Below are 23,333 nucleotides of genomic sequence, written 5' to 3'. Positions count from 1 at the left end.
GCGTCTAAGACATCTCACAGTGAAATTACGTCAATCTTCATTAAAACAAAAAAATCTCACGGAGTTTTTCAAGTCTTAATATGTAATAAAAATAATAATATGTACCTAATGTAAAATTGTAAATCAATAAATTTTGAATTCGTTTTAAATATTAAATACATCAGGTGTTTTTTGACAGTATATTTATTGTGTTATTATTTAGTGTTTATTAAATTACAAGTAAAAAAAAAAACGTCATTTCGTTTAATCCGGATTTTCGATAATCCAGAGAGTCCGGATTAGCGGGACTCTACTGTATATTTTTTATCAGCTGATGTTCCTCGAATGAAATAAAATTCTTTTGCGTCTTGTCCACTGCTAAGTATGCTGATTTAGCTTCGATTATAATCACTTGATCCTGGGTTAACTGCATAGGTAGTGGTATGACTTCATAGATCATAAATCTCATTCAAATTGTGATGTGAATATTATACCAGAGAACTAACAAATGTTGTCTAATGAGAATAACATAATAATTTAATAACTAAAAAACGGAGATATTGTATATTCATACAGTTTTCTGCACATTTTAAGCTACATGAAAATGGCCAATGCAATTAACGACACCGTCACACCGCTACACAATTTGAATTATGAAGAGTCTATTGAATTATATTTGCAGTTCTCTACTCACAAATAAAAATATAAGCAAAATATAAAATAACTAATCACTTAATTAATTTATTATTTTGTTTGCAATTTGCAAAACTAGAAGGAAAAATATGAATAAAGTCCCAATATCTAATCTGACCGTAATATAGATCATATAAAAAACTTATGACAAATCATGATGTTTGATACTTATTAATTAATTGGCAGAAAAAGACAATATTATGTATATAATTATTTAAGGCTTAGATTTTAAGTATAGTGTGTCTAAATATAAATTGTTCTATAATATTAAAACAAGAAGTTATAATACAAGATAAGGGAAAATAACAAACAAAAAACTACAGCGCTCATAACATATAGAGTACAATGAAAATTTAAAAATATTGAAAAGTATAAATACAATAACCAATTTGTAAATTAATTATATTGTAAACAACATTAGTTTTGAGGGGATATTGTAATTGCAGTTAAAAAATCATCCGTGATCATTTGAAATGTATTTAATATTATAATGTGCATTTAAAAATGTATAATAATTATTGTAGCAGTGACATGTATTTAAGATCAAATAAGTGTTTTAACTAACTTATGGTTCAATATTGACCAATATTTTATTTAAATTCGAAATTAGAGGGACAACATATATATAAAAAAATAGATGTAATACTTTATGTCCAATTTTATTCGTTCAAAAATAATTTTACATTTGTATAGAATCCTTAAATAAAAGAACATATATAACAAAAGAAAAACGTACATTGAATATTCACGAATAAATATTTTTATACGTAGATGTTTTTGAAAAAGTAAAACATTAATTTTTGATAGAAGCTTCGGGGTTTAATTTGGTCACTAAAACTTTAGCACCAGAAAATTTTTGTTTCATTAACAAATTTAACATCGTTGTTGAAATTGATGATTTAATTCTTTCTACAGCAGACTGGACATCTGATTCAATCATTCTGAAATAATTAAATCAAATTTATAATACATATCAATTCCTAAATTGTGTAGTTAATTTAGCATGCTATTACTCACGCGATAAGCAAAAAACAGGCACGGTTACATTGAATCCATAATTGTAAAGTGTCATCAGTAATAATTGATGACAATATTTCAGAAAATGTAGCTAGAGAAAAAAAACAATCAAATATTAATAGGAAAACAATTTTAACAGTAAAATGTAGCATACTTTCGTTATTTTTCACTAGGATCTTATCATGACCTATTATCTTTCTCAAAACCATATGAAGACCAGAGTGTTCATACACAGGAACTTTAACATCTTTATCTTCTACTTTGTTGTTAGGATCAATTAGATAGTTGGCTACTGATGTCATAGCTTCTTTCAATTTGTCTCCTAAGCAAAATATTATTAATCACATAAATAAATATAACATTTTACATAACATAAAGATTGTTAAATAAAAAAATTATATAGGTTTTGGTTAATTTAGGAGCAAGGCCCTAATATAATCCTTGATTTGCAGAAAAGTTATATAAACATTCATCAAAGATAAAAAAATATATATCTATATAATATATTAAAATGTTATAAAAAGTTACCACCACATTGTTGCTAATAAACATTATTGTACGGTAGTACCGTGCAACCTATAAGTTAACATGCCAATTGAACACTCAGTTTAATTAAGTTGCATTGAGTTGGGTCCAAAAATCATTACTATTATATATTGTGTACAAATCGGGTCAAGATATATAAACTATTTTGTACAAATTGCTTACTGGAGTATAGAATTAAGTAATTCACAATTAAAAACACTAACAAAAGAGAAATAAAATATTTTTAATCATACCTAAAATAATTAAATTAAATACATTATATATATAATAGGAAGGAAAATATTTTTTTCTCAGATCCAATTAGGTAGTGTAGTATTATTTATAATTATAATACTGGACTCAACTAATATAGTAAGAATTTTCACATGGTTTTCAATTTTAGTTCAACATTTTAATATATTATAATCTGGAACTCAAATAAAAAAATTACTATAAGATAAGTGATTAAAACTTCTGAGAATGATACCTTTATATAATATTGATAGATGGAAATATATTGAAAAATTTTTCATTAACTTTAGTAAGATAAGTGATTAAAACTTCTGAGAATGATACCTTTATATAATATTTGTAGATGGAAATATATTGAAAAATTTTTCATTAACTTTAGTATTAATTTATGTAAAATAATATATGTATCATGATAATATTACTGAATTGAATAATGTACATAATAATATAAAGATGTACTAATTACCAGATCAAAAATAAATAACAAATAAAAATAGGTTGTAGCAAAAACATAAATACATACATACAAGAAAATTGAGGGGCGAATTATTGAACGTTTGAATTATCAAGAGTCGACTGTATGTCTACAATAGCAGCATGCATAAAATTAATCCAAATATTTTGAATGTGTTATTATGAACATTAAATATAATAATCTACATAAGATTCAAATTTTAATTCCCCTAAAAATTATTTTTGATTTAAAACAAAACATCTAATTTTGTTATTCTTTGTTTAACTATTTTCAGTTGATTTTTTTTAGAATAACACTAAAAAAATAAAGAGATTTTGTCAAAAATTGGTTTTACATAAGAATTAACAGAGGAGATTTTCATTTTCATTTTTTTTTCTCCCCAGGAATTTAAAAAAATACTTAATATTGTCAATAAATTCTAATTAACTATTTAAAGTTATGCACAATTAGCCATTTAACCAATAATTATAAGCCATTATACTTACTTAAGCTAGTGAATAACACTTTGAATAACCTAACCGGGTGATTCTTTTATCATTGAACACTCATTATTTCAAAAATTACTAATGTTTTTGAAAATATTTTTTTACATAGTTTCAAGTTGTTCAAAAACCAACGTTTTTATTAAAAAATTATATTTTTAAATATTTTTTATCCTTATCATTTTTTAAGTTTTTTACTTTTTTGAATGACAACCTAGAGTTTTAATTTCATATTTCAAAGCAGAATATTTTTCTAAGTATTTTGATACTTAAAATTCGAATTTTGGACGAGTAGTTCATGAGTTATAAGCATTTAAAGTTTAGATTGGCGGAGTGGGGTGGTACGGGGTTACCCCGCAAATGTTTGTCCACTACTCCGCTTGTCTTAACTTAAAATACTTATCTCATAAACTACTCATCCAAAATTCGATTTTTACGTATCAAAATACTTAGAAAAATATTCTGCTTTGGAATATGAAATTAAAACTCTAGGTTGTCATTCAAAAAAGTAAAAAAATTATAAGGATAAAAAATATTTAAAAAAATAATTTTTTAATAAAATCGTTGTTTTTTTTAACAAGATGGAACTTTGTAAAAAATATTTTCAAAAAGATTAATATTTTTTGAAATAATGAGTGTTCTATGATAAAAGAATCACCCGGTATATAATGAGTGCATATTATTACAAATGTTCATATAACAATTATTTAATTACTTTAACAGACTATCTATTAACTAATTAATTACCACTGCCTGATTTCAGGATTGCTAGTAACACCATTGCAATGGATCCGTTACTTAACCAGAAGTTTGGATTCTCTTGGATATGCTGTAGAAAATGATCAGAAACTGTGTTCAAGAGTTCTTTTACTCGAACATTATCATCTTTTTTACTGTTAAATATTAAAAATAAAATAAAATTAGTATAGATGGTAAGTAAATAAAATTCAAATAATTAATTTTTTGAATTTTTATTATTTAACAAATAATCAAAGTTAATTTGTCTAAAGACGTAAAATTAAAAATATTGCCACAATTTTATTGTTTGGAAAATTGTTTTTTAGAAAATGAGAAGAGATGAAATCAAATTGTATTATTTTGTAAAAAAAATAATGTAATAACTATTGATAAACCAAATTAATATATAAAACAGTATAAAACTAAATGTATTCCATCACTTCCTTAATTCTTAAAAATGGGGCATTTCATAAATGGTTCCATGAAGTAAAACAATTTATCAATTTGTACAAAATAAATGTTTGTAAATATAGCATTAATATGCTTATAATTACAATAAATATATACAAATTATTACTAAAAACTATAAAGATAACAATTAAGTTTAACTGAATAATGCTTATATTAATTATTTTCCAAGGAAATAATATAAAATGTAAACTAAAAAATAATCATAAATTATAAATATAAATTAAATATTACCATTCTTTTATTGATTCTCCTTTTTTTAATAATTCAATATCTCGAGGATGGAAATATGAAGTATCTCTCCAAGCTACCAATGAAAATATAACCCTTCGGCCATATTCATCAGTGACAATTGTATCAATATTCTTTAAAATTTCAGGAATAATTGTCTGAAACCATAAAAACCCATTATTCTATTGATTCAATAAATTATTTTTTAAGACTACCAGAAGATTCTGTCTTTACCTTTTTTACAAGAACTGTATCATCAACAGAGTCAAAAAGAGCTAATAAAATTAAATATCCATGTTCTGATGTCGCCAAATCACGAGTAGAGGCAGTAGTCTTGATTTGTTTTAATATAGATTTTTTTTCCTTAATAAAATATTGAAATTTATAGTTTATACATCAAAATCTACAATATTTTATTAATCGATTGTTACCTTAGAGTTTGCAGACCATATAATGTACATAGCAAGGTGACAACCACTCTTGGATGTATAAAATATTTCTATTGGGAATTCTTTAAGTGAAGTGAATAGTTCATCACAATCTTTACCACCAGTATATAAAATGTATTCATATATTAAGGTATGAACTAATGTTGTCTGCATAGAAGTCTTTTGCCTAAAGCAATACACAAGATATCAATATTAAGTTATAAAAATCCCCTTGTGTTATTTAAAATAAGTAGAAAACGTCATACATGTAATTATTGTAGAGATTTAGTTAAACACTGAGCATTAATGATAAGTTTATTTCATCTTATCAACTTAGTATCTAAATGTTTTTAATTCCCTTAACTTTAACTAATTTGCATCCATATACACTAAAAATCAACTTTTAATTTTTATAATATTCTCAATTAATTTAAGCTTTATACTATCCCAAAAAATAGTTTTGTTTATGACAATTTATATTCATAATTAATCTTTAAAATATAGAAAATAAAATGTTATAGGAAATTACAAACAATTCAAATAATTTCATATTTATATATTTTATAGATAAAAATAATTAATCCTATTAATTACTATTGATATAGAGGTGTAACCTAAATAAAGATATGTTTCCCACAAATAGCATATGTAATACAATTATTGTGGATTAAGGGAGTCTAAATTTATATTTATCTATTATAAAAGTAACTTTAGTGGTATACTATAGAGTTAAACAAATTTTTTACTACAAAATTACTACACTACAGCAGTACTAAATAAGTATTCACTTTTTATTTCTAACTGTGATCAGTTAGTCTACTTATTGTTTAATAATTTTGAAATACATAGTAATGTTTAGTTTTAATATTTACTTTAGTAATAATATTTGATTAAATAAATCATTTATAGTTTCATATTGTTAGCTATAAAAGGGACAAAACTATGTAAAAAAAATGTTTATAATTAGTAAATTAAGATTTTTTTTAAAAATAATATTTGAGTTATTTTGTTAATTTTGTTAAATGTTTAAGAATTTAACATAAAATACATATGTCATACATAATAATAAATACATTCATATTCATTAGGAAAATATACTAAATTACTGTAAAAGTGAGTATCAAGTCTTATTTTAAAACTTAATGCAATTATTTGTTTTTAATTGTCCTAACTTATTAATCTTATTAATTTGAGTTGATATTATTTATCACCTAATTTTTAACTATATCAATGTGTTTAAAATGTCTAATCATATTACTGGTGTAGGGATTCAATCCCAGGTGTTTTATAGCAAAATATATCTATTTTATTTTTAAGTTTAAGATTTAAGTTTGTAAAAAAATATATATTTTTACTTGTATACATATTATAAAGTAATTCTATAATTTATTTCCAGCGTGTTCAAAAAATAAAAAATTTTTTAATAAAATAATATGTATTGTTAATATTTGATAATTACTTTAAAACAAATTTTTTTATGTGATCTTTTGTCTTAGCAAGTATAATGTCTTTTGTGTTTGGTGAATTCTTCAATACTTCAGTAAATGATAATACATTGGGCGAATCACACAAAATACTAGATGCACCATATAATTCATGCATCATCATATTCTGTTGTTCCTGTGTTGCATAAGTTGTATAAATCAAATCCATGATCTTAGCAGAATTCTATACAACGGTAAATTTCGAAATGAAAATACATTTTGTACAATATATTGATCACTTGGGATAGGATTTATATGCAATAAAAAATGACTAAATATGCATTTGGTTTATTAAAAATATGCAAAAATATGCTTAAATAAACCAAATAAATATTAGTTAAAAAACACATTTTCTATTTTTTTTTTTTAAATACCAATTAATAAAAATAAATATGTTTAACACTTAAAATAGAAAACATTAAAAAAATTCTAAAATCTTAAAAACTCTAAAATATTAATTGATAAAGCTACTCAAATGAATTACATGATGTTTTAAATTTTCAAAAATGAACGATTTTCTGTTAAAATATTACGTATCGTAGACATAGCTTTTAGCCTGGTATTTTTTTCTAACACATTTTTATATTTTTCGCCCATTTTTTCAGAGATCGGTCCTTTGTTTTGACCAAGTTTATATTTGGTGTTTTTAACGATTTCCAAATTGAAATATACTATAAAACATGCACTTTTTGTGTTTTTGTAGTCGAAATGTATAAAAATATTTATTTTGTTCAAAATATGCGAAAATATGACAAATAAAAATATCACCATTTACCTCAGAAAGAGCTAATTCATGGCCATTACTTACAAAATAAGTAATCAGAAGTTGCAAAAACAACATACCAATGCATATAAATCCTAGCCCTATTGATCACAATTATACTTACAGTATGTAATGTAAATGCATAGATTTTTCCCTTAAGGGAATTAATTATGATTTTACGCTGTTCTGCATCACCTTTTTTCAACATATTTTTAACACACAAACATGCATACTTGGAAAGTAACATTTTCGGAACATGTTTTATTAGCTCATTTATGACTTGTGAACGAATTTCTGGTGTTCCTAATTTCAACATCCATTGAACAATACGAGCAGTGTCATGAGAAAAAACCATCTATAGAATTAAAAACAAAATTTTTATAAATCAGATACCATAAATTTAAAATATATTAATCTTACTGTTTCTAAATGTGATATAGAGAACTTAAAAAGTTCATTCATTAAGGCTTCTCTTTTTTCCTTAGGACAATCATCACGGCGCACAGTTTCCCAAAGTTTTTTAGCTTTCATAACAGCTTCATAAAATGGACATTTTTGTGTCTTACGTTTAAGTCGAAGTTCTTGTTTTTCTTTTTTAAACTCTTTCCAATTAGGTTTTTCAGTAGGCTTATCATCTGTAAAATATAAAAATACATGTTAAGTTTTAAAAAAAAAATGATCTATGTACTAATTAAAATATGCTCACCATTTGTACTTTTAGGTTTTCCTTTAATTTTCTTAAATGATTTATTTCCTTTTTCAGAATTTTGTTCTGTTTTCTCGATGGCTGGAATTTTTTTTTTATTAGTTTTTATTTTCCCAATGTTTTCAGCAATATCTAATTCTTTAAATCCCGATTCAACTGTTTCAATATCTTCAGATGTTAATGATTTAGTATAGTCGATTGTATCTTCAGTATTTAGTATTTTTGGTTTTTTTTTAATACTATTTTTAGTAGACGAAGTTCGTTTCATTGTCATTTTTTTTTTAAATAAAACACAAAAAACTGAAAAATAATAAAATATTAATTCATTAAATCATAAAGTTCGTAAAAATAGTATTTTTTTTTTCTTAAAACAAGGTATGTAACTAATTTTTCTTTTTCAAATTTTCATACAAAAATTATGAAAATAAAGCGAAATAACTATAAATAATTCTGAAAATATTTACATATTATTCAGTTATTTTTTTTTTTTTCATATGCATAAACAGTTGGAGAAAAGATTGTTTATAATTTGTATACATATTATAGTAAAAAAAAAGGTTGTTTGTGTATATTCACATTAAGGTATCATCTAAGAATCCATTTAATTCTGTAATTTACAATACTAATGTAAATTAACCTATTATCAAATATTAAAGGCATACATTTACCTAAATTTTCTTGATGTTCTTATTTTGGATCAAGTTATTAACACCATTAAAACATAAAAAAAAAAACTCCCAAAATAATATACTTTGTTTTAAATGTGATAATAGGTTAATTCACTCTAATATTTAAAATAACATAGATTTTACTTAACACAAGAAAGATTTGGTACTTTTAACGTTAATGAAATGGAGACGGCACATAAAAATATGTATTTACTTTAAAATCTGTTCTACTTATAACTTATAAGTAACAAACTACAAATTATAATACAGATTACAACTACTGCAAATCATATCAACAGCACTATAATATTATAATAGAATATAAATACTACTAATGAAAACTTAACTTTTTCATCACTATATTAATTGATTATCAGTGCTTGGGACTAAAAAGTACTTAAAATCATTAAAATAAGTGCTTAAAAACACTTTAAGACTTCATTACAAGCACTTGATAAGCATGTTTTTTAATATTTTTTATCCTTATAATTTTTTAAGTTTTTTTACTTTTTTGAATGACAACCTATTGAGTTTTAATTTCATATTCCTAAGCAGAATATTTTTCTAAGTATTTTGATACGTAAAAATCGAATTTTGGACGAATAGACTATGAGTTATAAGTATTTAAAGTTTAGATTGGCGGAGTGGAGTGGTACGTGGTTACCCCGCAAATGTTTGTCCACTACTCCGCTTGTCTAAACTTAAAATACTTATAACTCATAAATTACTCATCCAAAATTCGATTTTTACGTATCAAAATACTTAGAAAAATATTCTGCTTTGGAATATGAAATTAAAACTAGGTTGTCATTCAAAAAAGTAAAAAAATTAAAAAATTATAAGGATAAAAAATATTTAAAAAAATAATTTTTTAATAAAAACGTTGTTTTTTTTAACAAGATGGAACTTTGTAAAAAAATATTTTCAAAAACTGATACTTTTTGAAATAATGAGTGGTTCATGATAGAAAAATCACTCTGTATTATATTATATCATATTTATATTTTATTGAATAAAATGTACCTATAATTCTTAATTCTCAAGTCACATAATACAAAATCACGTTTTCGATACAGCATTACAGCATTAATGACTAATAAAATAAACTAAATTTTTATAAGAATGCCTATATGTTATTTGGAGCTATATAACTATTTTGATAAATCTCTGCGGAGTATGCTCTATTCTTAACGAATATGGATAAAAAATGTATAACTTAAGGACAGACTTAGCTCAGAATTTTTTTCAGTGTTTTGAGCCTTTAATGTAGACTTTAATTTATTACTGAATTCATATTCAAAAGTTCTGGTCCTTGATACCTATTACCAATTACTATCAGTTTTTGACAAAATCAATTTTTTATTTCACAGTAAATTAAAAACAAATCATTGTAAATACTTGAAACCCAATGTTTATAATAGCGTTAGCTATTTACAGTAAAATTTTCAAAATTGTTTGACTTTTTTTAAGCTATTTATAGACAATTTAAATTTTTGATTTTTCTAAGTTTTTTTTTGAAATGCCTAAAAAAAAATGCAGGTGTCCAAAATATCTTAAAAATGTAATACAAGGTTTATTATAAGTTGTACTTATCGTAGTAAAAAAAAATAAAAAATCGTTGACCACAATATTTGTTTATAAGCCTTTAAAATTTAAATGTTTATAAAATATGTCAAAATCGTGAAAATTTACATGGAATCATGAAGTTGAAAATTCATAAATTTATTGTGATTTATATCTGAGTTTAAGAAACCCAAAATAAGGTTAGTTCTCCATAATTTTTTCTTCAAATAACTGTAAAATAAACTATAGATTCAATATAGAAAACATTTTGTGAGCACATAAAATATATTATAATTTAAATATAGTTAATATAATATATCTTAGACTGACATGTCTGTATAAATACCAGTTTAATTATTGAGCGTTTGGACTTAAAATTAAAATGTATAGTAGGTACTTTTGTTTACGTGTGACGATTTCACATCACGAACATTTATTAATAACATTTCATAATAATATTTATACCAAATAGACATAAAAATATTTATTTTTATGATTTTATTATTATACACAATATGTATTTCTTCAAATTATTAATTTTAATATTATAATGAATTATTGAATTAGTAATCAACATATAACTCATGAGTAATAAGCAAATTCGGAAATTTAATTTAATTATTAATTTATTAACAAACTTTATTAAGAGCCAAAGAATACAATGGTTAGGTCACATAGTGAGAAGAAGAGAGAACGAAGTAGTCAGAGTAGCATTGGAATGGAAACCACATGGGAAAAGACCTAGAGGTAGCCAGGTAGGCCTAGGAAAAGATGGATTGACGTGGTAGAAGAAGATTTAAAAACACTTGGAGTTGAAGATTGGAGAGAGAAAGCCCAAGCCAGAGATAGGTGGCGAAGTGTAGTAATGGCGGCAAAAACTCTTAGAGAGTAGAAATGCCAGAAGAAGAAGAAGAATTTAATATTACAGTGTTATATTAGTTATAAAATAGTCTAAATAAACTGTAAGTTGTATAATGTATACAATATCTAATGTGAATACGTCATGTTAGCAGATAGGTAGAACAAACTATTGCCCAAATTTGGATTTTTTAGAAATCAACGATATTTATTTGTAAACTAATTCATTTGATCACAGGATTATTACTAATTCTTATTCTAAAATCTAAGAATTCTTATTCTTTAATTTTTTCTTTTAATACTTATTTACTTATTCTAGAATCTATCTACCAAAAAATGAACCAAAATCATAAATTAAAAAACTAATTTTGTATTTTGAAAAAAGTACATCAATTAAACGTCTATTCAAATTAATTGTTCTTTATACGTTTGAAGACGTTATATATTGTTAATTTTGTTGGTATCAAAACCATACTATTTTATTTTGCCGGAATTTATCACAGACAAAAAATAATTAAGTAACTTGAACTAATGTTCATATTTGGTCAGAAGTTTTAGTTAAAGTATAGCTCTATGGAGTTCAATAAGCGGTTAGTGCTATATAAAAAACATGATTTTGTTTGAAAACTTGAGTATAATATTTTCCATTTACGTAAAAAAAAATTAAAAATACAGTATACATTCTTCATATTTAATCCCGTATCGCAATATCGTAGCGATTTTGTTGTTACAATGTCATTTAATAATATAAATAGCATTACCGTATCTTTTCTTATTTTCATACGATCACCATGGCTATAGAAACTACAATTATGTTACTAGTACATTAATATTAAATTATATACCTATACCTAAATTTCTGATGACTTAGAAGTAAAAAACAAATTTTTGGCCTAAGGTAAAAAAAGTTTGGCCACCACTGATCTAGGTGATTGAACTCGTACACCTAAGTATTTTGTAACTTAAAATACCAGGTTAATTAATGCAAAATTACTTGACTAGTTACATATAGTGTCAATTCAAATTATCTTACTATAATTTATGCCAAAAAAAAACGGACAAACAGCATCTGAATGGAATGAAGTAGTGATACTAAATGTATGATTGTCGTTACTGCAGAGCACATTTTGAATGCAAAACTCAATACCAAAACAATACAAAGCAAACAAATTATCCCAAAAACGGTCAATAGAATAGTTTCTACATACTTTAATGGTTAGATCATAGGTACCTGTATAGACTGTAAGTATCTACAAGTCTAAACATATGATGTGAAGTCCATCACAATTAAAATTAAGGAATGAACACGTTCAGTACTTACTAGACAATCAAAGTTTCAGTTTAGATGCGATCGTTAGCACTAGTATTTCAACTTTCTAGTCAGAACAGCGCAGGCAACGAAAATTTGTTTACTCACAAATTCTGAATCATCAGAGCCGACAGCCGACCATGTGGATTGTGGTTGTGGATGTTGAAGAAATGTTTATCATTATCACGGGCACAGCGTGTTTCGTGAAATTCTGTCGTTTCGTATTTGTGTTTATCGTCAAAACAGTCTGATAAGATCCAGTGATAATGTTTCGGTATCCCTTCGGCGACCAATTATCATGGCGACTACTTCAGATCAAATTGGTCGTGGTTATACGTGGTCGAACAACGTTTGTCGATCGCTATAAAAGTATTATTATTACTATTATTTTTATGTCCAATCAAATACATCACTGAACTTACCCAATAACCAACTCGTTATCATAGCTATATCACTTAAGTAACGAGTCATGACTGTTCACTTATTTTGGGGCTCTTATGTCATGTCCTAGTGTTGGCCGTTTGGACACTTTTGTTGTTGCCGTCGACGAAGTTATGTCAAGTGTCAATAGAATTCTGATATAATATTTATAACAACGGAGGACATCTGAACGGTTAAACAACACTTCCTATTGTTGTAATAGTTTAATAGGAGTTATCGATTAATCCATCATTTAAGGTATGTTGAATTGAATTTTAAAGGTGGTGTACATGTCGTGTGAATGACGCCATTATGTATACATTAAATTTGCTGTTGTTGTGTAAATGTTTTAAGGTCAGTCATTTCGAGATAAAATGTATGTTATTAAGGTATTATTTTCTTTTATTTAAACTGCGTTTTCAATACTGCAATCCCAAATTGTTGTTCAGACTTGATCAAAAGATTTAACCATTTGAAATCTGCGGATATTTCAATTTTTTCTACAAATCATAGGTGTATTACCTTGATTTTAAATACTCCCGATTCCCACAGATGTCATCACATGATAATGTGTGATCTACACCAGGGTGAAGAAATATTCTGGATTGTGAATGCCCACATTCAAAATTTTAATGGGTAACAGGGAAGCTTACTTTTTAGGCTAACAAGTGAAGTCAGGTGTTAGTATGGTAGATTTTTTGAGTATTGTGCAATACTGGCATTAGTTAAAACGCATATTGCTTTACAGATGATTTTCTCTGGTCAACAAAACTTATAAATTTTATCGAAGAAATATTAGTTATATTTGACTTATACTATTACTAGACTTATTACTTAAATTACAAGGTGAAAAATAAAATGTTTAAATGCATTTTTGAGTCTATATCAGTGTATAGTATAATAATTATAATAAATAAATATTATACCTAATATTAAGATGTCAAAATAGATATCATGAAAATAAGTTTAAATATTTAATAAACATTTATGATACCATAAATACTTGATTATTTAAATTAAAAATTATAAGCATAGCTATGGTATAAATAGTTACTAGTTACTAACATTACATTACAGTGCATGAATACATATATGTAATAATTAGGTACCAATTTATTTTATTAATTATTTCTATCATTAATGTTGATTTTTAACAGATGGAAGACAAAAAAAAAATTGCTCTTCTTATTGTAAATCATTTGAAAACCCAACTAAGTAATGATAGCTTCAATGATGAATCGTTGGAAAGTATGGAAGTAGCAGTTCAGTGCATTGAGTCAGCATATAGTTTAAATCCAACTGAATCTGATAATGTTGAGGTTAAATTGGAAAGCATTGTGAAAGAATATTATCAAGTTAGAGAACAAAAGGTAAATTATATATATGAGATTAAATCAACATAAAGATTATTTTCTTGCATTCAATTTATCAACACTATATTATTTATTTAATGTAGCATGGATTTAAGTGTTTTAATAAAATATTTATTTTTTTGATAATCATATTAATTATATTAATTTAAATATATATATATATATATATGTATATTATTATTTTATTATAGCCAATCCAAAAGGCAGAAATAAGTCAAGCACATAAAGAAGAAGCTGAAAATCATAAGAAATTTGGGAATGAGTACATGAAAATGCAAAATAATGATAAGGCTATTGAAGCCTACACTATGTATGTTAAAATAAAAACATAAAGTTATTAAACTCCATGATTAATACTTTATAATATTATGTTTTTTTTAAGAATAGAAAAGATATTGCAACTTAGAATGTTAATTGAAAACATTGTTTGTTTTTTATTTTTAATGTTCTTATGGTCACTCTTAAGAGGATGTCAGTGCATTATTTGTTTTTTCTCTCTGGCCCGCTATCAATTTAGACAAAATACATTTAAGTAAAATCATTGTTTCCATGTTTTTAAGTTATCTTAGAATCAAGTCACCTGTTTCAAAAAATATAGAAAATAACACTTTTGTGGAAATGACTTATTGATTTGTCTAAAATTGTCTCCAAACAATACAAACATAATTTAAATTTACAGCATTTTGGTGCTTATTTTGATAAACGAATACAAAATCAAACAAAAATATAGTATAATATCAATGTCATTTTATTTTTTTATTAGCTTTAAGTATCAATTATTATGGCTCGACAATAATACTATATAGATCGCGGTTCAATTAACAATACAAATATGTCAATTTTACTCAAAGATTACTTACAAACTTGGAAAAAATGATTCTACATCAATGTGTTTTGTCTATGTTGAGCATGGGCCAGAGAGAGAAAAAAAAAAGTGTGTTGAAATCCTTTTAATTTTAACTAAAACAATACTATATCAGTTTTGTTTTATTGTAGTACATAATTTACAAAAATAATTTAAATAATAAAATAAATACATTATTGTTAAATTCTAACTGTCAAAACTAATAGTTATTTGTCAAGTTACATAAATTAAACACAATTTTATTACTTATAACTTTTAATACAAAAATAAGAATTCAAAGAGTGTTAGCTTTTATGCAAAAGTATACTACTTAAAATATCAACTATTATTATATATAATTAGGGCCTGGATTTAAATGCACTAAAACCATAGAAATATTCTCTAAAAAATAGCCAAAAATGACATTTATATATTTTTTTATACAATTTGGAATTTAATATTAAAATATATTTATTATTTATTATTTTATTAAAAAAATAAGTAAAAATAGGAAAAGTTGACTTGATGCTGCTGTGTTGTTGATACTCATATTTTTTAGGGCAATATTATCTATTCTAAATATAGATACTAAAATATATATTAATAATTACGCTAAATTTCTATAGTATAATGAACAAATATGCATTAGAACCCATAAAAATGGCCCAAAATATGTAAAAAGTTTTAAATAAAATTTTAACTTTGAAACACTTGTTACATGAAACTAATTACGTGCTTGAAAAGCATTATCTATGATTTACCAAAAAAAAAAATGCACTTTGTATTGAAATCCAGGTCCTATATATAACGCATATTAACACTACATTCCCTACACATTTTTTTAACACTTATTTCTAATCAAATGCAATTATTAATTGTTATAATTATTTAAATTTCAGAGCAATTAAATTAAATCCATTGAATCCAATTTATTATTGCAACAGAGCTGCTGCCTTTAATGCTATTGGCAAGTATATTAATGCTATTCAGGATTGCCAGAAAGCGATTGAACTTGACTCAACATATTGCAAGGCATATTGTCGTTTGGGGTGATTATAATTCTTGTTTTTAATAATTGATTTTAGTTTATAATTAATATTCAGTGGACAATTATTATTATGACAACATTTAAAAACTACATCAAATTTTATTTAATTAGGTGTAATGTTTTAATATAATATCATTATAATATTAGTATATTATATTACACTACTCGTACAATGATATTTTACCAATTTTGAAAATTAAACTTAAATAGTTTGTATCATAATTACATGTATTATACTGTAATTTTCAGTTATTAATCACTTTAAATTATTTTAAGCTTAAAAGAAGTTAATATCTATTAATTTAATATGTTAATTGGTAAATTATTTATTTATATTTATTTAAATTCATGTTAAAGATATATTTTGTTATAAGGTTATTATGAAATATGAAGACCTCTCATTATAAAATATTAGAATTATTATTTAATTTTTTGCTTGGTAAAAAATTAATTCCTTTATAATATTATGTGTTTTATATTTTATTTTATAGATTAGCTTTTTCTTACCTGAAAGATTATGATAAAGCAGCGTCATGTTACAAAAAAGCATGTGAATTAGATCCCGATAACCAGGGTTATCAACGGAACTATCAGCTTACATTGAATAACTTGCAAACAGTTTCTGGAACACCATCACAATCGCCAAATGATCCTATCACAGCTACTCCAAATTTAATGGAAACTGCTGCACGTATTATGACTGATAATCCAGATGTGTCATCAGTGTATGCCATAATTTTTACTGGATTTTTGATTTTTTGCTAAATACCAATATTTAAGAATTAAAAAATATTACTGTAATTCTTTTATAGGTTAAGCAATATTTTAGGAGATGTAACTAGTACTGGCAGTGATGGACTAGATAGATTAATGCAAGTGTGAGTACATTTTTAATTATTATAAATAAATATTAATTATTATTATAATTGTGTCATTTTATGTTTGCAATATTTGAATTAAATTACTATTTAAAATTACTTATTCAATATCAAAAAGCTAAAAACTATGAATTTAAGCTTTAAAGATAATCATATTTACTTAAGTTATTTAAATGTAAGTATCTATGATTAATATCTTGTTTTGCAGTGGACAAACTATAGTTACTCGTCTGCAAACAGCCAATCCCAATCTGTTAGATGGATTACGGATGCAATTTCAGAATGCTCAAAACGAAGGACAACCGCCACCACACAATGGATATCATGATGATGAACCTCAACCTTAGTTTAGCAAAATATAAGCTTTAATTTCTTAAATATTTTTCTTATTCATAAACATTGATATTATATTAAAATATAATAATTGATAACCTTTTTTAAATTAAAATTAATTTGATCGGTTTGTTAATCATTAGTCAGATAGAAGTTGCCAAATGTGTGTGTGGTTGTTAAACCAAGTGGCAACAGTTGTTGTTGAGATGTTTAAAAACAAAGTAACCTATTCTCATACTTCCTCTTTATTTTTAATCTCAAACCTTTAAATCAATCAAATATTTACCAGTCTACTTTGTTTACTATAAGGTCATACTATATTATATTTAATATATTCATACTCTTTTGGATTGTGAACCTTTCCTAAAAATACCAGGAGGTAGAGTCACCAACCAAACATTTATTTGGCAACGACAATAGTTCTTGAAGTACAGTATAAACTATAGATTCTAAAATATTGGCCATGGTTCTCTTAGTTAATGAATTCTTAATATTTTTAAAAATTATGTTTGCATTTTCTTTTTGTTGTATACACATTACACAATATAACCGTTTTTTATTAATTTTTTTTTAATATTGCCCATTTCTTTTGAGTATAAACTGTTTACATTCCTTATCGAATGATGTCATCTCTCTCGCAACCCTTCCATAAATATTTAATTATTGATATTTCGCATTTATATTTTGTTAGAATCCCCAACATTTAACACTTATCTAGTGTGTAGTGTGTGTAATACATTTTTAACTTCAAATAAAATAATGTATGATATTGTGTAACAATATTCTAATATTGTTTTTATCATGACCCTAAAATCTATTTGGGTTGACTACTGTGAAAATGGTTCAATACATGGGTTGAGGCACATTATTCAGAAAAACGAAACACCATGGAAGAGGTAATATTTAGTTACTAATACTGATGTGACTGATTTAATATTCAACTAATATTTTAGAGGGTATAAAATTATTTAAAATTATACATACAGATTAATGTGGATACTGTTGCTGATTGTCGCAAGCATAGCTATAGTAGTTTTGGTTTCAGCATCTTGGGAGAAGTATTCTTACTCTTCAATGGAAATCGCTGTTGATGATCCTCATTATCCACTCACCAAGATTGATTTTCCTGCTGTTACTATTTGTCCTATCAGCAAAATCATATATTCAAAGGCTCTCAAATTAGTGCTTAAGTATTAACAGTTAATTTAGTTTTATTATTTTTGAAATACGTAAAATAGAAATTATTTTTGCAAAATGAAGCTTGAAAATAGTTCATTTCAGCTGTTAAAAAAAAAGTGTAAATCAGAATTGTGGAAAAATTATATTTTAAAGACTATTAAATAGCTTCAGTTGGGATTGAAATAATCTATTGGTTTGGAAAAAAAAATAATCCCTATTATAGTTATATCTCATGTATGACACATCTTTGAATAAAGAAATATCAGAATATTTAAAAAAATCACTTTTGACTTTCTCAGAAGTTGTATTATGTATAAAGAGATAGAACCATCCAATAACGATGAAAAAAAGCACGTCAGATACTTAAATATAAACTAAGTTCAACTGAAAGTCGTTTTTTTAAAGCTACCTATTTGCATGTTAACTAATTACTTATCGAGGATAAATTCTGTATTTTGCCCATCTATTTTTGAAATTATTGTGGTCAGAATAACTTCTTGCAATTATCATAATTTTATGGTGTTTTATCATACATTTAAATTATTTTTGTATTATTGTACTTAAATGAACATGAAACAATATGCATATTTTAAATTTACAATTACAATTTTTTCTACTTATAATCAATTGAATATTATTAAATACATTTTAACTTGTTACATATTATTACTATTTGATTTAATACATTAGTTCAAAACACGTTAAGAATTTTTGAAAATACTTTTGAAAAGTAATTTTCAATTGTTAAAAAAATGTCAAAAACAATATATCTTTTAAAAAAATTTTTTTTCATGAAAATATATATATTAATTCCTTATTTCAAAGCAGAATATTTTCTGTGATACCTAATCAATTTATAAAAATTGTATTTTGGACTAATAGTTTATGATTATAGTAACTAGGTATTAAAATTTAATGTTTAGATGAATGGAGTAGAAAATGGATACCCCTCAAAATGTTGGTCCACTTCTCTCTTCATTTACACCAAATACTTTAAAAAATAACTCATTCATTCAAAATTTGATATTTATAGATAAAAATACTTCAAATAATATTTTGTTTCAAAATATAAAATACAATATGTAAATATGTTGTATTTCAAGAGTAAAAAACAAAAAATTATACTGATAAAAAGTAATTTTTTCTAAAATGTTTGCTGAGTAATGATTAACAATTGTGTAAAATAAATATTCTCAAAAGCTATTGTTTTCTAAATTAATGAGCATCTTACAATGAATGGATCACTCTGTATATGCCATTTGTATACTTCTGAATTTCCATGGTTACCAATTTACATTACATACTTTTTATATTTTATAACTCCTTGAATAAACATAAATTCAGCATGACTGTTGATAATTTAATATATTAAAAATTAATTTATTATCATGTAAACATGTAATATTAGTTACCTACATTATATATACTTAAATGTTTATAATAATTTAATGTAAAATATTGTATTAAATGATAATAGGTATTGCATTTTTTCAATAGTTGGGTAATGAATAATATTACCTATATCAAATTATCAATAATAAGCTGATGAAGGTTTACATGCTGTAGTTTTGTGAAGACGTATCAAGAAGTGATTATAACTTTAGGTACAATTTTTGGAACAATTAAATAACCCAAATTATAACACTAAACTTAATTATATTATTTAATATTTTAAAATTATAAATTAAGCTACCTATAAAATATTTAAGCATTAGAAACCAGAATTTCGGATACCCTATTCCATGCTCATAGAGTGATTTACCTACCTCAAATTAATAATCTGTATCTGTTTTATTGTATCTTAGCAAAAAAATATTAAGTAGGCAAGTGGCTAGTGGGTAACGCTTTTTAATTCATTAAGGCATTAGATGTCTTGTGGAACTTACACTATGAATATTGGATAATATGATCAAATAAATCAAAAACAATAAAATTCTAAATAAAGAAGATCAAACTTAGCTGTTAAACTATAAGACATTTATTTTATATTATTCCTATTAAAGTAATTTATTTTACTATTTGACATTAGTCAAACTACCATAGTAGGTTATATTCATTTTTTCCAAAAAATTTACATTTAAAAATATGAAATTTAATAATATCTATAGTTTTTGATTACGGTAAATATTGACTATTAACTATAATATTCTATTGAATTTTAAATCTTAGGCTATAAAAATTGAACATTTTATAAATTTTTTACAACAAAATAATTTTTAAGATTTTGATAAATTTTGTCAAAATTTGAATTTTAATACTTATGACAAAAAAAATGCCCATGAATCTTTTATATTTTCTCAACTGCTATTATAACTATTAATAAGAATCTTTTTATTCAATTGTTAAATTTTTTGAACCATGTATCCAGTGAATACAATTTTAATGACATTCATAGACAAAAAATTAAAAATTAAGTTAAATATCATGTAAAGAAATTCATTATAATATAAACATTTTGTGAACATTTCAAGTATACCTACAAGGCTACAAATAATAGTTTATACATTTCAACAAAATAAGAAATCTTTTTAAGAGAATAAGTTAATTTACGGGTGAAAGTCCAATGTCTAAATTTTAAATGCTCATACAATTTTTATTTTACTTTCTGATAAACTTAATTTTTTTTTCAAATCTAGTATATGTGTACTAGTATAGTATACATCGTGTATCTTGCGTTACATTTTCAAACCTTTGATTTATATCATTTATACCGAACCTTGTGAATCTTGTTAAAATTTTAACTATTGTTGATGTACGCAAATTTTTTTTAAATTGCCATTAAAAACTTGAATAATATCTTGTATTACATTTTCAAGTTTTTTGCAGAGTAAGTAGTTTTTATCAACAATCATTTTTAAATAAAAATCGAAATCTTATAGCCTAAAAATAGCTAAGAAAAAATAAAAATATTTTGAAAATTTCATGGTGAATAGAAAATGCAAATATTCCATAATCTGTATCTGAGATTTATTTTGTATAGAATTAAAACTAAAAATCAAAATCAATTTTGTCAATAACTGCAGATTTTGCATAAATATATCCACGTTTTTCTTATTTTTTTTTTTAAATTTTATCAAACGCTTTTGAATACTACTGTAAATACTGTGTTATATTTACTTTTAACCTTCCAAAATAACTACTTAATTAACATTTTGTACCAGAAAATATGCTTAGGTAAGTAGAAAATAAAATCAATTGTGTTGCCCCAATAACAGACACATACAAAAAATAAAAATACATTATTGTAAAATCAATATATTAGATGCTCCGCTTAGAATCTAAAAAGAGAATATACAAGATACTATAAATACAATTATACAGTTAATATTTATTAAATATATCTATCCAAGTTTAAAGTTTTACATCTTTTCTGAAAGGTACACTATATTAAATATTTAGTTACCTACCTAATAGTTAAATAGGTTTTTTATTAAGTGATACCCACTTGTCAACTTACCTATCTAAAAATACTGAAAAATAAATATCAATAATCTGTGAAAAATTAAAGAATTACATGTGAAAAATTATCATATTGGTTGGATATTATACTGGACGAACGAGTCTAGGGGAACTTATCCCCCAAACCCCGTAGGTACTTCTAAAAAATGTACATTATTTTAAACAAGACTAGAACAAATAATCGGTAAAGTGCGATTTAAGCACGTTAGTCCTATTCGTTCCACGCCTTTTTAGTTTTTGGAAAAGCAATTACATACGTTCGACGTTGATCAAACAATTGATTGTTAAAATTATCCCAAAGATAAGTAAGTACGATTTTCTATGCAAAAACCTTTTATTGTTTTATTATCAATTATTTTCAATAATATAATAGGTTTGGTATTTATTTAATATTTATATAATATATACTCTATTCAGAATAAGAAACACAGTCGGCGGCCGACTACTGCGCATGGGCGTGGTTTCATTCAAAACGGTCAAAACCCAATACTAGAACAACGCCGCCGGCTAGAGCGTCGCATTAGTCTATTGTCGACCAGCATTGTGAAAAAATAACTTAAAATATACTGTTGTACACTATTTTGATCTGTCATTGTGAGTCAACCGGTGGTTGTACCTGTACGCATCGAGATAAAGAATAACTGGAGTGATTACTTCTTATTACGGCTACACTGAAAAAACGAGCCGTTTGAATAGTTCATTACCCCCACTCCGTAAGGGCAAGAAATGTATTACACCCATTGAAATCTACATACAAATTCGTTCGCTTCTATTATTATTATTAAAACTGAATACAAAATAATTTTTATACTATAAATTAAAATAATAATGATCAAATAATTGAATAAATACCAACTAATACAATTTATTATATAAATTAATAAATGAAAAGAATACAAAATTATTTTAATAATTTAATACAATAAAATATTTCTATTTAAAATAAATTATTAAAATGAATATAATAATGAACCTAGTAAAACAAACTAAAACAGCATAGCTAGGTATCCAAGCTTTGTCAACTTGGGAGATATTTAATGAAGTAGGTACAATGTACAATGTACTTTAACTACCTAAGTGCCCATAGGCGCAATTAGGTGGGGGCTGAGGGGGGGGGGGGCTAAGCCCCCCAAATAAAGCCATGACTTACGAATTTTTTA

General features: G+C 24.7%; 3 protein-coding genes across 3 annotated transcripts in view; 2 read left to right on the top strand and 1 right to left on the bottom strand.

Moving 5' to 3' along the window:
- Window positions 1–1,312: 1,312 nt before the first annotated feature.
- On the bottom strand, window positions 1,313–12,810 carry peng (Pumilio and CPL domain-containing protein penguin). Its single transcript, XM_015515961.2, has 12 exons — window positions 12,652–12,810; window positions 8,242–8,541; window positions 7,956–8,170; window positions 7,660–7,890; window positions 6,748–6,956; window positions 5,292–5,475; window positions 5,095–5,223; window positions 4,864–5,018; window positions 4,171–4,316; window positions 1,844–2,011; window positions 1,690–1,780; window positions 1,313–1,613 (listed from the first exon to the last, which is right to left on the bottom strand). Exons 2-12 carry the CDS (start codon window positions 8,513–8,515, stop codon window positions 1,466–1,468), a joined length of 1,950 nt encoding a protein of 649 aa, XP_015371447.1. The 5' UTR covers window positions 8,516–8,541; window positions 12,652–12,810; the 3' UTR covers window positions 1,313–1,465.
- Window positions 12,811–12,999: 189 nt separating this feature from the next.
- LOC107167071 (small glutamine-rich tetratricopeptide containing protein) lies at window positions 13,000–17,654 on the top strand. Its single transcript, XM_015515960.2, has 7 exons — window positions 13,000–13,317; window positions 14,217–14,429; window positions 14,624–14,742; window positions 16,176–16,325; window positions 16,816–17,049; window positions 17,137–17,202; window positions 17,411–17,654. The coding sequence occupies exons 2-7, from the start codon at window positions 14,217–14,219 to the stop codon at window positions 17,547–17,549; spliced, it is 921 nt and encodes a 306-aa protein (XP_015371446.1). The 5' UTR covers window positions 13,000–13,317; the 3' UTR covers window positions 17,550–17,654.
- A 580-nt stretch (window positions 17,655–18,234) lies between these two features.
- Window positions 18,235–23,333, top strand: part of LOC107167070 (pickpocket protein 19-like) — a 30,650-nt gene continuing 25,551 nt past the window's right edge. The window contains exons 1-2 of the mRNA XM_015515959.2: window positions 18,235–18,431; window positions 18,522–18,725. Of these exons, the coding sequence (XP_015371445.1) occupies window positions 18,337–18,431; window positions 18,522–18,725 (299 nt within the window). The 5' untranslated portion in view covers window positions 18,235–18,336. The remainder of the gene's footprint in view (window positions 18,432–18,521; window positions 18,726–23,333) is intronic.

Source organism: Diuraphis noxia, unplaced genomic scaffold (assembly GCF_037042655.1).
Source record: "Diuraphis noxia isolate RWA-SAM2 unplaced genomic scaffold, SU_Dnox_SAM2 contig0001, whole genome shotgun sequence".
NCBI lineage: Eukaryota > Metazoa > Arthropoda > Insecta > Hemiptera > Aphididae > Diuraphis > Diuraphis noxia.
The sequence above is the reverse complement of the archived record's forward strand: the minus strand, read 5'-3'. Positions and strand labels throughout refer to the sequence as shown.